Consider the following 15458-nt stretch of genomic DNA (forward strand, 5'->3'; position numbering starts at 1 on the left):
GATCTCGGAAATGTGAGAATTCAAATCTGGTAGTCCCAGGAGAAGGTCCCAACACAGTAGGGACTCTCAGGATCTCTGCTTAATTTCCCAAGGCTCTTGACCCACAGTTCTTCAGAGAAACCCTCCACTACACAAAAGGAAAGACTTAAGGACCAACTTAGTATGGGCCGGATGCCCAGAAAGCCCAACAGGGGCACCACTGGGAAGGCAAAGCTCACATCCTGCACCAAGTGCTGGCCAAGCAGAGACTGGAGACAGGTCTCAGCCTTGAGAGGAACCAAAAGGGCAAATGATGGTCAGACACAAAGGCTTGGGAGCCCCAGGGGCACCATGCTCTGCACCCAGGGGGGGCGCTGTTCCCCTAATCCCAAAAGGACCTTATGTTCCTTAATCTACTTCATGTAGGTGGTTCTGAAATTCAGCTGTGTCCCTGTACATATTCTAGTCCTGCAGCAAGGGAAAGTGAACTCAAAGCCCTTCGGGGACCCAAGGTGAAGGGAAAACAGCCCGGTACAGAGGGTAACACCAGTGAGAATGCATACACCGGGTATGTACTGCGCTGTGGGGGGCCTGGAGGAGGGCCACCTGCAAATGATGAAGGATGCCTGGAGTAAGGGGCAGAGGGGAAGTGGCACCTCACTTCCGGCTGATGGACAAGAGAAAATGGCTTTCAACATCAGCAAGACCCGTGAGGCTAGGCCTGAGGAAAAACTTCTCAAGGAAGAACTGGAAGGAATGACTAAGATGATGCCAATGTTTTTCCATGAAGAACTTTTCAAATCGGACAGCCACCCACCAGATCATGTGCCTTTGTGAGGACTGTGCTAGGGTATAAGGCAGGGCAGAATGAGATCATCGGAAAAGTCCCTTCGAGGGCAAAGTCAAGAGATTACTGTAGCCTTAAGGACAAGGTGTCAAGAGCAGGCTGGGACTCCAAGAAGAGAAAGTGGGAATGGCCTGAGGCTGACTTAGGAGTCCTCTAGTCTCAAGAAAACGAGGCAAGGAGTCACATCCCGAGGTCTTCACCCCCTGTCCCCAACTCAACTGCCCTGGGCCATTTCACACACAGAACTCCTGGGTGACCATTGTTCCACTTGAGAACTCTTGAGTAACCATGGGAAATCCCAAAAGGCTCTGTAGAAGGAAGGTCCTTCCCTGGAGTCTGTCCATAGATGGGGCACAGAAAGAATGCAGGGTAATGGGAATGAAGTTGGTGCCCCATGAGGCTGGCTGGAATAGCAAGCCACCGGAAGTCACCGAGGCCACTTCCGCTGAATGTGAAGGCAGGGGGCCAGGGAGAGCCACTGTGTTCGCCTCCAGCAGACATTTATGTGAGGAGGTGGGGTGGCCACCAATGTGCTCACAAGCAGAGAAAAATCCTGGGTAGTCGCTCATGGCAGGGAAGCAGCCCTGAGCTCTAACAACCAAAGCTCACCTTCACAGCATTAGTCCCTGGACACACGCTGAAACCCTGGACTCAGTGGCCCTAGACTCGATGTGTAAATAAATTCACATGATTGGTGGATGGAGTGGGGCAAGTTCAGTACTCTAAGAGAGGTGTCCTATGGGCCTTAGGAGCCTCGCCTGCCCGGGAGCCTGCTGGCTGGCGGTGGTCACAGGGGCTACTCCAGATGAAGGAGGATTCCAGCATGGGCCTCCCAGGGACTTCTCACCAAGAGCCACCCTTTTTCTCAAGGGTATGTCCCAATATTCCCTACGGGGCAACCTCAGATAGAGGAGGGACTCACTGAGAAAGTGGCCAGTTATAACCAGCACACCTGCCTTTGGGAAAAAGGCAGCATCACAGAAAAAAAACGGCACTTTCTTTATAAAGGACCTGTCTGCAACCACTTCCTGGAATCCAGATTTGGTTTTTAGAGAAAAAGAACAGGCAGAGTCTTCAGCCTCCCAGCTCTTCTCTCTCTCTTGCTGCCAACCTCGCCTCCTTACTGGTAGGCTGCAGTCCCCATGGGGCCTGGTTGGGAGCTGGGTTAAGCTTGCTTTCAGGGGGGCCCTCATGAAAAGAGGCTCAGTCACGACCAACCTCACCCTCAGAGTATGAGGAGGTCAGCTCAGGAAGAACCAGCCAGCCGGGGCTCCTGGATCCGATCTGTGGAGTTCCATAGCAGTGGGAGTCGGGCCCGCCCCACCCCAGTGGGCTGCTTTTTACTCTGTCTTCTCAGGGCTACAAGAACCCCATGTACTGCGGGGCACTTAGGACTAGGGCACCCAGAACCATGACTACATCACCAATCTCAGAGAGACTGGTTTGGCTCTGCAGCTCAAGGGGGAGACCTGATTCAGGGCAGGAAAGATGCATCCTGGAGAGAAAGGCAGGAATGGAAGTGGCTTAGAAGAAAACCCAGGTGAGTCCCTGTGTTGGTTTATTCCTGCAAGGGCAGGTGGGCCACTCTGGACCCAAGCAAGAGCCAGGATGCCCAGGCCCTGCTGAGATGGACAGAACATGTGGGTAACAGGATCTAAGCACAACCAATAGGACCAGAAAATACTCTGTGAAAATAGGCAAGATGTAGAGGGTACTGGATATCTGTGTTTACCTTCCCACACTTTGTATTTTAACTTTTTTGTGATTTACTTTCAGCAGTGTCATGATACATCATAATGTACATGTTTAGTTTTATAAGCATTTTCATTTTATTTTCAAAGTTGTAGACTGTTCTCCCTGGAGTACTTTGCCATCCTAAGTCAAACTGCTACCTTCATAATCAGCTCCAAATTACCTGGTACAGAGAGGAACTCTCAATTAAGGTGACATCAAACATCCAAATGTGGCCAAGTGACAAACCATGGCCCCACCACTCACAACCTACAGATTCACATGAATGACACAAGGATCTCATCAGTGACATTTTTAGTCAAAAATTTCCCCAATTTAGCTAGAATCGCCTATTTCCTTCCTCCCACAGCTTCCTCAGTCTCTCCCCAGGTCCCAAATTGGCAACCAAGTGGGGCTGCTCCGCTGACAAGGCCACAGGTTGAAGGGATCCAGCCTGGTGGGCAGGGCTGGGTGACACAGTCCCTCTCTCCAACTGTACCTTGGTTTTCCCAGGACCCCCGATCTGCAACAGCCAGACAGCACTAACTTGCCCTCCTTTCATCCCTCCACCTCGAAGCTTCTGCACAGTGTGGTTGCCCCTTGCAAGGCCTCCCTGGAATCACTGAGCCTTCCTTGAGGGGACCCTACTGCACCCTGAGACTCTGAGCTCGAGCGCTGGTGCTCAAGAAGAGTTCCCAGCGGGGCTGGGGATTTAGCTCAGAGGTTCCACCGCCTGCCTCACAAGCACAAGGTCCTGAGTTCGATCCCTGGTACCAAAAACAAAAAAGAGTTCCCAGGGTCATGCAGCCACAGCTGGGCCCCGCTGTTGTTGTTTGGAGGGCTTTCCCAGAGAGACCATGAATTCCGAGGGCAGAAATGGATTCCTCTCCTTAGAAGGGTCACAACAGTGGGTCAAGTGGCTGGTGGACCAGTGGGGGATGCACACAGCACTTTCTACCTCTAACGTAGCACCGCCTGCATCAGCTCCAGTTCATGACTTCAAGGGCTGATCCCTAAACACACTTCCCAATAGACCATGAACTTCAGAGCACAAACCACATTAACACAACCACAATGCTCCTCACCTACTCTAAATCCCTGGAGAAGAGGAGACAGGGAGCAGAGTGGACAGAGTCAGAACCAAGACCAACCTGTCACCCAGAAGTGGGTCCTCATCCACTGAAGAAAGCCAATCAATAAACTTGCACAGCATCTGCTTTATGGGTGTACATGTTGTGCTGTGTATATGTAAATGCACACATGCATTAGACTGCTGTCTTTCTTCTAGTTCCACCATGGTTTAACCAAAGAAAGATGGTAGAGAGGAGGGAGGCCCCTCTGTGGGCTTAGGGCCTGTACACGGGCTTTGGCAGATTCCCCATTGGTACCAGCCATGAGGCAGTCAAGGCAAGAGGACTCCACTTCATCCTCCCCTGGCCCTGCCTGCTGAACTCCAAGTCAATGCCTCAGCAGTGTCTAGAGGCACCAAAGACTCAAGGGAACCACCACTCCCAGCTCCCCAGCACCCCCAAATGGTGACCTCATCCTCAGACGTGGACAAAAGAAGCATGAAATGCTTGCAACAGGGGTGAGTGAAAGGGAAGAAGGGCATGGAGGAGGCGGGAGGGCAGGCTGCCACCCACACGTGCCATACACATGTCGCACACCCACACACACCCAGCACACCCTTCTGAGCACCATCGTCAGCCAGGACAGAGAAGCTTTAAGACAGTAAGGCCAGCACCAAGAGGTGTGAAGCCCAGGACAGAGCCCCTGAAGAAGGGAAGGAGGAGGGGATAAAAGGAAGGAGAGGCGGACCATGAAGAGGCCACAGCGGAGTTGCCATGGCCAGGGACACAGGCAAGTGCACCACGTGGTCACCAGGCTGGGACCCGAGCAGGACAGGCGGAGACGGTGCTCATGGCCTGGCAAAGAAGTGGGGTGAGAGTCTGGCAGGGAGCCACAGAGGCAGGTGGGACGGAGAGGAGGATGCAGGTGGCAGCCAGGGGCTGGAAGGGGCTCCCTGGGGGCTGGGATGCATGGGAAGGAGCCGGGTGGGACTCTGCTGCCTCGGTGAAGGGAGGCTCTTGGGTCCCCATGAGGTGAGGAGCCGGGCTGCTGGTGGCCCCTCTGGTGTCTCTAATTTTCTAAAGATGCCTCTTCCCCAAGGCACTTCTAGAAATGTCACGATGATGTGGTTGGGAGACATTTGCACTGCTGTCTTTGGGATAATTTTAGTAATAAATATTTCATCTCCACTGCCTACAGCACACACACGGCATTCTTAGGTAGTGTGCAACCTGCAGATCTACCCCACAGCAGGCCTGGCTAGGAAGCATCAGGCAGGCCCTCTGGCCTGGGCACCAGGGAGAAGGCAGGAAGGCTTCTCTCTGCCCTGGCTGCTGGCTGAACCTGAGGACATGGCCTTGCCCAGGTGGGAAGTGGGGAGACAGAGACAAGGGGGCCTGGGCCTTGGAGAGTGTGTCCAGGAAGGCAGCCAAGAGCCGTGCTGCTTAGGGTGTGGGTGCGTGGAGCAGGGTGCAGGGTGCAGGGTGCAGGGTCCAGGGAGGAGGCTGTGACCGCAGCTCCCTTTCCACCCCCGTGACCCACTCTGCTGGTGCACTGGGACAGAGACACGGAGGCCACTCGGAGGCCAGGTCTCTCTGGCATCTCCAATATCCTGGCCAGGGCTCAGAAAGCGTCCTGTCCCTCGAAGGGCAGGGCCTCGACCCCTCCTCTCATCCCCGGCCGGCTGCAGGGCGCCCCTGGAGGACGAAGGCGGCAGGGAGAGCGGGCGAGGGCGAGCCCGAGGGGGAGCTCACCTTCCGCGCACCCGAGAAGGCGTGGCAGGGCCATGAGACCTTAGGTCACATGGCCGCCCCATCCGGCCTTAGCGCCTTAGCGTGCCTACACATCTGCACAGAGAAGGAGAAGAGGTTGAGAGGAGCAGGTAGCAGCGTAGCACAGAACAAACCTGAACAGCCGGGGCGGGCAGAGAGAACGCAAGACAGACAGCAGAGGAGGCAACCGGCAGAGAGACAGAAATGAGATGGGCAGAGAGGGGATGGGCTGGGGGGGGGGGTGAGTGGCAGTAGGCCAGGAGCAGGAGGCTGGGCAGGAGGAGGCCAGGGCGAGGACCCCGTCGTGCATTTTAAGACACGTCACGCGGGCGTCATGCAGAGCCACTTGGGCATCATGCAGAGCGCAGGACAGGCCCACTGGCCAAAGCTGTGGAGGGTCTGGTCAGGGTATGCTCCGCTTCTCTGGGGTCCCACCTATGGGGTCTGGTGGCCAGGGCTATGTAGCCCAAGCTAAGCCTGTGCAGAAAATGTTCAAATCTCCAATGTCTGCAGTGTGAATGAGGCCTCTGCAGGGCATTCCTTCTGGGTAGCATGGAATCTGCATATCTGGACTTTAACCTCAGGCAGACCTGGGCCAGGACACTTGAAGGTGCTCACAGCTGCCCACTGCCTCGCTCTCTCCCACCAGGGCTGTGCTTATGTGTGGGAACACAGAGTGCAGGGGACCCACAGGGGTCCCACAGGGGTCCCAGGCAGGACACGAGAAGGCACAAGCCTCAAAGGGCCAGGGACAGACTTGATCAACTGTGCCTGTGAGCAGGACAAAGGACAGGGTTTATGTCCCTTCTGCAGAAGGCAGGAACATGGAGACAGGTGATGTTGCCCGAACAGCGCCCCCAGGGAAGCCTGCTGCTGTCAAGGACAGATGTGTCAAGGACCTGCAGGGGCTGCAGCCCACACTCGTCTCCTGTGCCGAGGACCACGAGACTGACCTCACCCACACAGTTCTTCCTGCCTCCACCAGTCAGCTGGTGCCAAGAGGGGAGCTCTTGCACAACTTTCTCAGTGACAGGAGAGGAAGGAAAAAGAGAGACAGAGACAGGGATGGAGATGGAGGGAGGGGAGGGAGGAGCCAAGCAAGAACAACACACCACTCCAGAACCAGGACTAACTCTACCCGCAAGAGCAGACCATCTAGATGACCACTACTAGGCAGGGGCAGGCGGGCACTGGGGCAGGAGGCATGGTGTGGGGTCCGGCACGAGGTGTGCTGGGCATGGGAGGAGCAGGGGTCCCCAGGTACCTTCTGGGCTCCAGAGAAGGCGTGATAGAAGCTGGACACATAAGTCATGATGGCTTTCTCATCGGGCCGGGCAGTTCCAACGATGTCTGTCAAGGGAAATACGGAGTTAAAGCCAGCCGGGGAGCACGTGGCACACCTCCCAATGCGGACTCGAAAAGACACAGCACCACAAAGACTCCAGAGGCAACTCCTACTAACAAGAACGTGGGAGGGAGAGGAATGGATGAATGAAGCAAGGGGATGAACCCAGAGTAAGAAATGGTCTACAGGAGAGCAGGCCCTGATTCAGTCACATGTTCAAAGGCAGGAAGGAAAGGGGCTGAGCCAGCATCATAAGTACAGGGCAACTTAGTGTCTTAGGGAGACCCTGTCTCAGAATTTTAAAAAAACTGAGGCTATAGCTCAGTGTGAAGGCCCTGGGTTCCACCCCCAGTACTGGAGGGGAGGGGGGTTGCAGGTTAGAAAAGACATAAACTCTAACCACCAAATACCATGGACGGATCTTTCTGACTCTGATCATAATAAACCACCTCTCAGAGACATTTTTTACATAGCTGGGGAAATCTGATTATGAACTAGGCAATAACTGTTTCAAAGAATTATTATCCCTGTGCCAGATGTGAAAACTGTTTTATGGTTACCTAAAAAATACCTGTAATTTTAAGGCATGTATTCTGAATAGGTAGTGGGGACACGTGATATCTGAGATTTGATTTAATATATTTTAACAAAGAAAACAAAAAGAGAAAAATACAGTATGACAAAATCTCAATAATCATTATATCTGGAGGATGGCTGAATGAAAATTCACTCTACAATTCTTTTTGCTCTTGTACATGTTTTAAAATCTTCCTAGAGACATTTTCAAATTTAAACTGTCACTAGTGGGGAGGGAGCATAAGGGAAGGGGGCAGGTCTTGGACCCCAACCCAGGTGGCTTTCCAGCCCCTCAACAGAGCACACACATTTCAAAATGGCACCTGAGCAGTTGGGACCGAGGGGGCTCACAGTGGCTACGGCACCAGGCTTCTCCAAGAGGCCACAGCAGAAGCAAGGACAAGAAGACCTAGACCGATCCCAACCTTGAGGCCCTTGGGCTCCTACACTCCCGGATGCTCCCCTTCCCCTGAGAACCTCTACCTGCCCCACTGGCCTTGTGTGCATGGTGGCAGGTGTAAAGCTGGGTTTAGTAGTCAGGAAGAGCTGAGTTTCTGGTCCCAGGACCACACTTTTGGTAAGGATGTTCTTGTGTCAAGCCCTGAACCTGTCCCCAACCAGAATGCCTGGCTAGTGGGGTCTGGGATGCAAAATCTCCCCACATGGGAGCCACTTCCTCTGGCCAGCATCTGCTGAGCAGGTGGGTCCAAGATGGGAACTGCTGACAAAAGCTAACCCAGGCTCCCTGGTGCTCAAGAGAAAAGGGTGTGCCCCAGGGTTACACTTAGAAGCTGCCAAGAGCCAACACCACACCCAGCCTACAGTCCAGTGAGCACCCTGCAGCTCAGGGCACCTCTCAGCCAGGCAACCTCCCACCCTAAACTGGAGGCAGAAGTGGGACCAAAAGGGAACATTCCACCCTAACTCTAAGACAAAGATGACAGCCACCTGCAAGCCATCCATGCCTAAACAGCCCAAAGACAGGTACAATATCTGCTAGCACCTCTCCTCTGAACCACAGGGAGCCCCAGAATCCCTGACATGCAGATGAGGTCCCAGAAGAAAGCCCTTCTCCCTTCCTGCCTCGCTGGGGCCCCCTTGGCTGCCAGGAGGGTAGGGTGGGGCAGAGCTAGGAACCCCAAAAGGACAGTAGTGCCTTTACCTTCAGCATCCAGCATCTTAGGGATATCCAGGTACTTCTCTGCCACATCGAAGGCTGTGTTCAGGTTTGTGAGTGGATCGTCCTAGAGGGAGAAGAGGAGGAAGTGATGGTAAAGAGAGAGCCAAGAAAAATCACTGGCTACCCCAAGCCAATGATCACTAAATCTGGGGGCCAGAAGGGACTTCCTGTTAGCCTCAGAGGGCAGCTCTAGATGGATAAAGCTGGCCTCTTCACCACAGATCATTGGCTGAGGGTTCAAAACATGCCTGCCCGATGTGGTGGCACACGCCTATTATCCCAACACTCCAGAGGCTGAGGCAGGCGGATATGAGTTTGAGACCAGCCTGGGCTACATGGCAAGACTCCGTCTCAAAACAACAAAATTCTCTTTCCCCTTTGAGTGTTAGTTTCTTTGTCAGGGAAATGGGGCAAAGAATATTGGCCTGCAGCTTGATTCAGTGTAGGAAAAAGTTGCTAAGAAATGCTTGCTGGGAATAAGTCACCATGACTCTGGCTTCTGGTTTCAGCTCTGCCACCAGCCAGCAGGACAAGTGGATGCGTGACCTAGACTCAGTTTCCTCATCTGTAAGTCAAGAGTTGGACAAGGAGCCCCTTGGTTCTTTCATTTCATATAATTTTAGGGCTCCTTCAAATAGCCACAGCTTTCTGACTATTCCTGTCTCTCCTACTTTCTCCAGAAGACTGAGCAGAGACTGGCAAGGATGCAGAGAAACTGGGATCCCTGGGCACGGGAATGAAATGCACGAGTGAACACAGGCAGGAATGTAAAACGGTGCAGCTGCTGTGGAGAACAGTGTGGCAGTTCCTCAAAAGATGAAACAATTACCACCTGACCCGGCAATTCCACTTCTGAGTGTACACCAGGGTCTCAGAGAAATCCCTGTGCCCTCACGTTCACAGCAGCATTGCCCGGGTCCATCAACGCATGGAAGGATAAAGAAAATTCGGTGCAGATACACACCTGAGTGTCACTCAGTGTGAACATGGAGGAAGAGTCTGACGTGAGCTACAACAAGGAACCTCGGAGACATTATGCTAAGTGAAATATACTGACGCAGAAGGGTGGATGCTATAGGATTCTGGTCTTCTGAGGTACCTGGAGTAGTCAAAAATCAGAGACAGAAGGTTGCCAGGGTCTGGGAAAAGGGGAGATGAGGAGTTATTGCTTAGTGTGCAGAGAGCTATGATCTTGTGAGACTAGAAGAAAGTTCTGCAGATAGATGGTGGTGGTGGCTGTGTGCCAACGTGCACATGCGCAACGCCCATGAAATGCACGCTTACAACGGCTAAGATGATAAATTTTACGTCATATAGCTTTTATCTTATTTTTATTTTTTCTCTTTAAATGATATTTGATTAGCAGGGGCGCTTAGCAAGGTGAACTCCCTGCTGGGCCTTCTATTCCCTTTCTGGTTCCGAAGACTAACCTAAGTGAGATAGTTTTACTAGCTTGGGACTCAGTTTCCCTGTTTGCTCAAGTGAAAATTACAGAGTAACAGATTCATTTGGGATGTTTTCAGAAGGAAATTCCTCAAAATAGAGCAGATGGAGTACTTCTGGGAAAGTATCAGATGGTGGCCTCGATGATAAAATACACTGCCCATCAGTGAAGGTCATGCCTGCCCAGGGTTTGCTGTGGTGGCAGCCAGCACACAGGCCACAGTGCACCCCGCCAGCCCCAGGGACTTCGGGGGACCCCCCATCCCACCATTGGTGCCAGAGAGCTTCTCAGTCAGAGCCCCTTGGCTCTCTGCCCCACACCCAAGCTCTGGAAAGTGCTCTCAGTTCTTCCGGGCCAGGTCTGTGAAGGGATCTGGGTTGGAGTTCACTGATGGTGCTGAGCTAAAAAGAAGGGAAGGCAGAGATGCTACCCAACAGGGAAAAATGTGCAGGGACAAACGGATACAGAGAGGTACAAGGTGAGGAAAACTGTTGCCTTTGAGATCTCCTGGCCCCATCCATTTGCTTTGACCACAAAGATCATGGCCACAGTCAGAAGACTGACTTCCCTTCCCCTGCGGCAGGCCGGGCTCTCCCTTCTTCCCAACAGAGCAGTCTGGGAAAAGCCATCCCCTGCTTCCACAGACCTGGGGCCAGCCACACCTGGGAGTGGGGGGGGGCCCAAGAGGCCATGGGATAGGAAGGCATGGGAGGAGTGGTCCAGGACAGGCCTCACCAAGGTCTAGGCCTGTGTCCTTTAACCAGCTCGGACACCAAGAACCAGCACAAGGCTGGAAACAGGCCCTGTCTCCTCACCACCCCCTCAACACAGTAGCTTTGGACCAAAAGCACCAAGGAAACTGAACCCACAGGTGGACAGCTGCCTGTGAAGTCAGGAAAAATGTCTCTCAGAACATTTAGAATCACTTGAGTAGCATCACCACCTTACAAAACCTGGGCCAACAGCTCATCACCAACGACACTGCTGCCACTGCTGCCACTCTTCTGTATTTCTTCCTGGTGGGCTGTGTGTGCACAAGGACAAGGTACGGTGCACACTTGAGGCAGCACCAGTAGGGAAGGTGGGTTTCTGCTCTCAAAATGGGGCTCCATCCGGCTAATCAACAACCCTCAGGATCTCAGGGCAGCGGACATGTCCTGCCCTCCCCAAGCCCTGTACCCAGGAGCCTGAGGCGAGGGGAGCACACGTACCTTCCGCAGCTTGCCATAGTCGATAAGCTCAGGCCGGTGTCGGTGTATCAAGGCACAGAAGCCGAGGCCGTCCTTCCAACTGCCAGGGAAGACAGAGGGGGACAGGCTGGTAAGTGGGCTGAACAGGGGCACAGGGCACTAACCCGGGCAAAGCACCATGCGGAGCTTCCTTTTCTCCAGAGATGAGAACTTAACTCTTCAGAGCAGGAATCAGGAGAAGACAGGATGGGAAGGGATATTTCTTTTCTTTCTTTTTGTTTCAGTACTGGGGATTGAACACAGGGCCTTACATTAAGCTACATCCCCAGACCTTTTTTATTTTGAGACAGGGTCTCGCTAAGTTGCTAAGTTGTCCAAACTGGGCTTGAACTTGTGATCCTCCTGCCTCAGCCTCCCACAGTGCTAGGATTACAGGTGTGCACCACCATGCTTGGCTAAAAGATCCTTCCTGCCATGACCTCAGGCACTGGGGCAACCTTTTGTAGGAGGCAGGCAGGGGAGACAAAACTGCCCTATCCATCTTCCCCCATCTTCTAGACTGCTGGTCTAGAGCCGTTGGCTGGGATTCCCCAGATATTCTCCATGGGGATCTTCCCAGCAGCATAAACACCAAGCAAAGGCACGCCGGGCAGCGAGCGTGTCCAAGACACTGCAGGGAGCAAAGAGGAACTCGGGACAGAAACACCTCTTTCCCAGAAAAGATTCTTCCTATCCAAGCGCCCCAACTCTGTTCCGGAGCTGAGACTGACCAGCCAAGGGGGCCCAGGAGCTCCTGAGGGAGGCAGCCCTGCATCCCAGGGCATCCAGCCCACTGCCCTCACCTGATGTGGAAGTTCTGGATGTTGACGTTTTTGTAAGGGGCTGTCTTCCTCTGACACCACAGGAGCAGCCCTTCCTTGGCAGAGGTCTCTGTGAGGAAGGGGACAGCAGATGGGTCAGTACATGACCCAGGGATGGGAGGGCACTGTGACCTCTATATTCCAACCCTGCTGCTGCCAGGGAGAGAAGCAGCCTTGGCCATCACATCTCTGCTTGACAAGGTTTGAGCGTTATTTGAGAAACAAGAACAAGCTGGCCACCTTATACACTGAAATCCTGAGTTATTTCCTCCATAAGAAGTGGCAGTGATACAAGATAAATCGGTGACTATTGTCCGGTGGCCACTGTGGGAAGGAGTTTGAGTAGTCTTGGGAAGCTAAATGACCAGGAGCTGCCAGACAAGGGATTATGCAGCCCCCGGAGTGGGAAGACAGCGGGAAGATTCCTACACTTGCTTCCTGCATAGCTCGACCCAGTGCCTTCTGCTGCCCCATGTGTAAAGGAGTCACGTGTTTATGAGGTGAGGCAGACATCCGAGGGGACCCTGGGATCGCCTGGGATGGAAAGGCTACAAACCCTACCACTCCTGTGTGTTCACATCTGGGAAATGCAGGTTATGGTACACAGGGAAGTCACTTCATGGTTGATCCCGTTACCTTCAACTCACATAATGACATTAAAGGGTTCCTAGAAAGATTATAATAATCTAGGCACAAGGAAATATTTTAAAGATTGGCAAAGCTAATGGTTCTACTTAATTCAAGATTTCTACTATATCACAAGATTAAAAATAATGATGATCTAATCAGTGTTGACAAGAAGTCCACCCAAAAGAATAAAAAGTATCAACAAGGCTATTTGAGGTTGCTTCTGCTGCTTTACTGCCTTCTGCCTGCCCTGCTTTGCCATGAACTCTTTCTCCTCTGCAATGTCCCTCTGCCATGCCATCCTGCCTTGGAGCCAGCCAACTATGGAATGAAACCTCTAAAAAATGTGAGCCAAAATAAACCTTTCCTCTTTTTTTTTTTTTTTTTAAAAAATGGCTATTTGGAAAATGGATTTACACCCTCTATCAGTAACGTGAATTCACCTTAAGTGACTATCATGGGCTGCATTTCAACCACCTCAGACCTAAACACCAAGTATCTACAAATGGAACTTAGACCTCCACAATGCTGTATTATATAGTGTCAGACCAAGGTCTGTACAATAAAGCAACTTAATCCATGTTTTCATTAAGAAATTCCTTTGAGAGGCTAAGGGGGTGGCTCAGTCAGAGTGCCTGCCTACCAGGTGGGAGCCCTGGGTTTGAAGCTCCCCCCCCCCCGGGGTGGGGGGTGGTAAAATTCCACTGAATAAAAATGTTTTCAGATTTCTATGCCATTAAAATGAGTTAAAAGATTTTTAAAATATAGTCTTTCACCTTTTAAAAATGTGATATGTTTATATATTTGTATATGTATTTTATGATGTACACAGCAATACATAAATACTACAAAACAAATATATGCATATCAGACCTAAAGCTCAAAAACTGCTGGAATGCAAAATCATCGGTTTAGGAATAGAGATCACTATTGGAGACAGTGGTGGCCCGGACAAATCTGTGATACAGCCACCAGGGGGCGCTATGGGAACAAAGTGGTGAGCTCCTCTCCCTGTATTCCCTCCAGGTTCCCTCAAGCTTTCCCACCCGTCATTTTCCACAGCAGCCATGGGCTTCCCCAAAGTGGAGAGTGTCCCTGGAGTCCACAGGCCTATAGGTCATTCATGTGAAATCTTTTGATCTGTCTGATGTAGGCACTTACAGCTGTAAACTTCCCTCTTAGTACAGCTTTTGCTGTACCCCGTAAGTTTTGGGCCAACTCTAGAGGGGTCAGCACTCAATACAGTAGGTCTTACTTCACGACACAGACTAGCACAGAGGGCAGATGCCCAGAAATGGGTAAGAAGCCCAGAACACGGCCCGTGATCCAGCATCATGGCCCCGGGTTCTCCCTGCTGTGCCCAGGGCAGAGCTGCACCCTCGGGAAGGAATATAACACAGCAGAAACTCACCTTCCACAGAGATGTCCTGGATGGCAAAGCGAAGGATGATGGTCCAGATCATGCCCAGGGTCATTTTCACATTCCCATCCACAATTTCTGCAGAAACAGTGACAGGACATCAGAATGGGTGTATCAGGGACAGGGTTAACATTCCCAGATCTCCCACAGCACTCAATGGACCGTGCTAGGAATCAAAGACCACTGCGTGCCATTTTTCAAGGGAAAGAGGAGGGTTTTCCTTACATTCATTCATTCACTCGTTCACTCATGGAAATAGAAGCCAGGACCTCACACATACTAAGCACAGGCTCTACCACTGAGCTACACCCCCAGCCCCTAACAGGTCTTTAAAAGTCAGTGCAATCAACCAGAACAGGTGCCAAGAGAAAAGTCTATGTGAGTCACAGGGAAGGTGTAGATGACTGTACTCGCAGACAGTGGGCAAGTCAGGAAAATCTACAGAGAAGGGGTACCTTGAACCCTAACTGTGGTTGGGAGCCTGACAGAAGAGGGACTGGATTTCTAAGCCATCATACAGAGAGTCTGGCAACTGGACTGGGGGTGTCGGAGCAATCACAGCTCTCAAAATAGTTGTCTGCACCCCGAAACTCAATGGGAGCAACCAAAGTCACAAACTTGCCAGGGTTTTATGAACTGCCATCTTGAATGATCCACCAGCTCACAGATCAACCTCATAACGTCATTAGCTGAGTACTAAGATAGCTTTTGGGTTTTAAATCAAACAGCTTCAAGATCATAGCTCAGACCCGCTAGCTGTCCAAAATGTGTCCTTCTACCGCTCTTAGTATACTGCCATTATGTTACTTTAGTGTACTTTCAAGTAGTTCTCAGATTTGGCTTCTTGTACAGACAGATATGCCTATAGAATAAGATGGGGCAATATACATATTGTAGCTACTAAATTTTGTTACCTTTGTGGTTCGAGCTTACTTACATGTTTATATTATATGCATCTCGTCACTACAAAAGGCCTTCAGGTCTACAAAATAGGGGCTGGATCCAAGTTCAGCCCCATAGTAAAAAACCTGAATGGCTCAATGTTAATAAAAACATAAGTTTCTTAGTGTATTCCTTCGCCATTGTTATAATTAAATAAGAGAATATTAGATGTCTTTGTCAAAACACAGACAAGTCTACTCGCTCTTCAACCTCACCTGCTGTACTTGGGTTAACACCTCTGAGCAAATAGTTACACCTTGCTTATCGAACTCAATTCGTTCCAAATTCATGTTCAAACACCAAAAAGTTCAAGAACTGAACAAATTTTTCCCATATGAAATAATGGAAAATCAAACAACTGGTTCTAAGGGCCCAAAATTACACTTACAAATTCATTTCTTCAGGACTTTCACAAACTCTACAATGATTTCTGTCCAGGGTCTTTACAGTTTTCCTTTTAGCTTTCCTGCTGGTATC

At 51.3% G+C, this 15458-nt stretch overlaps 1 protein-coding gene across 6 annotated transcripts in view; it reads right to left on the reverse strand.

Moving 5' to 3' along the window:
• Positions 1-15458, reverse strand: part of Actn1 (actinin alpha 1) — an 89416-nt gene that overhangs the window by 16921 nt on the left and 57037 nt on the right. For all 6 annotated transcript variants that reach the window (XM_004837336.4, XM_004837338.4, XM_004837337.4 and 3 more), the window contains exons 4-8: positions 14031-14117; positions 11975-12062; positions 11154-11232; positions 8481-8562; positions 6662-6747 (exon numbers count right to left, since the gene is read on the reverse strand). In XM_004837336.4, coding sequence (XP_004837393.1) covers positions 6662-6747; positions 8481-8562; positions 11154-11232; positions 11975-12062; positions 14031-14117 — 422 coding nt within the window. The remainder of the gene's footprint in view (positions 1-6661; positions 6748-8480; positions 8563-11153; positions 11233-11974; positions 12063-14030; positions 14118-15458) is intronic.

Source organism: Heterocephalus glaber, unplaced genomic scaffold, assembly GCF_053883595.1.
Source record: "Heterocephalus glaber isolate CG9 unplaced genomic scaffold, H.glaber_assembly_v1.0 deba00001608, whole genome shotgun sequence".
Taxonomy (NCBI): domain Eukaryota; kingdom Metazoa; phylum Chordata; class Mammalia; order Rodentia; family Bathyergidae; genus Heterocephalus; species Heterocephalus glaber.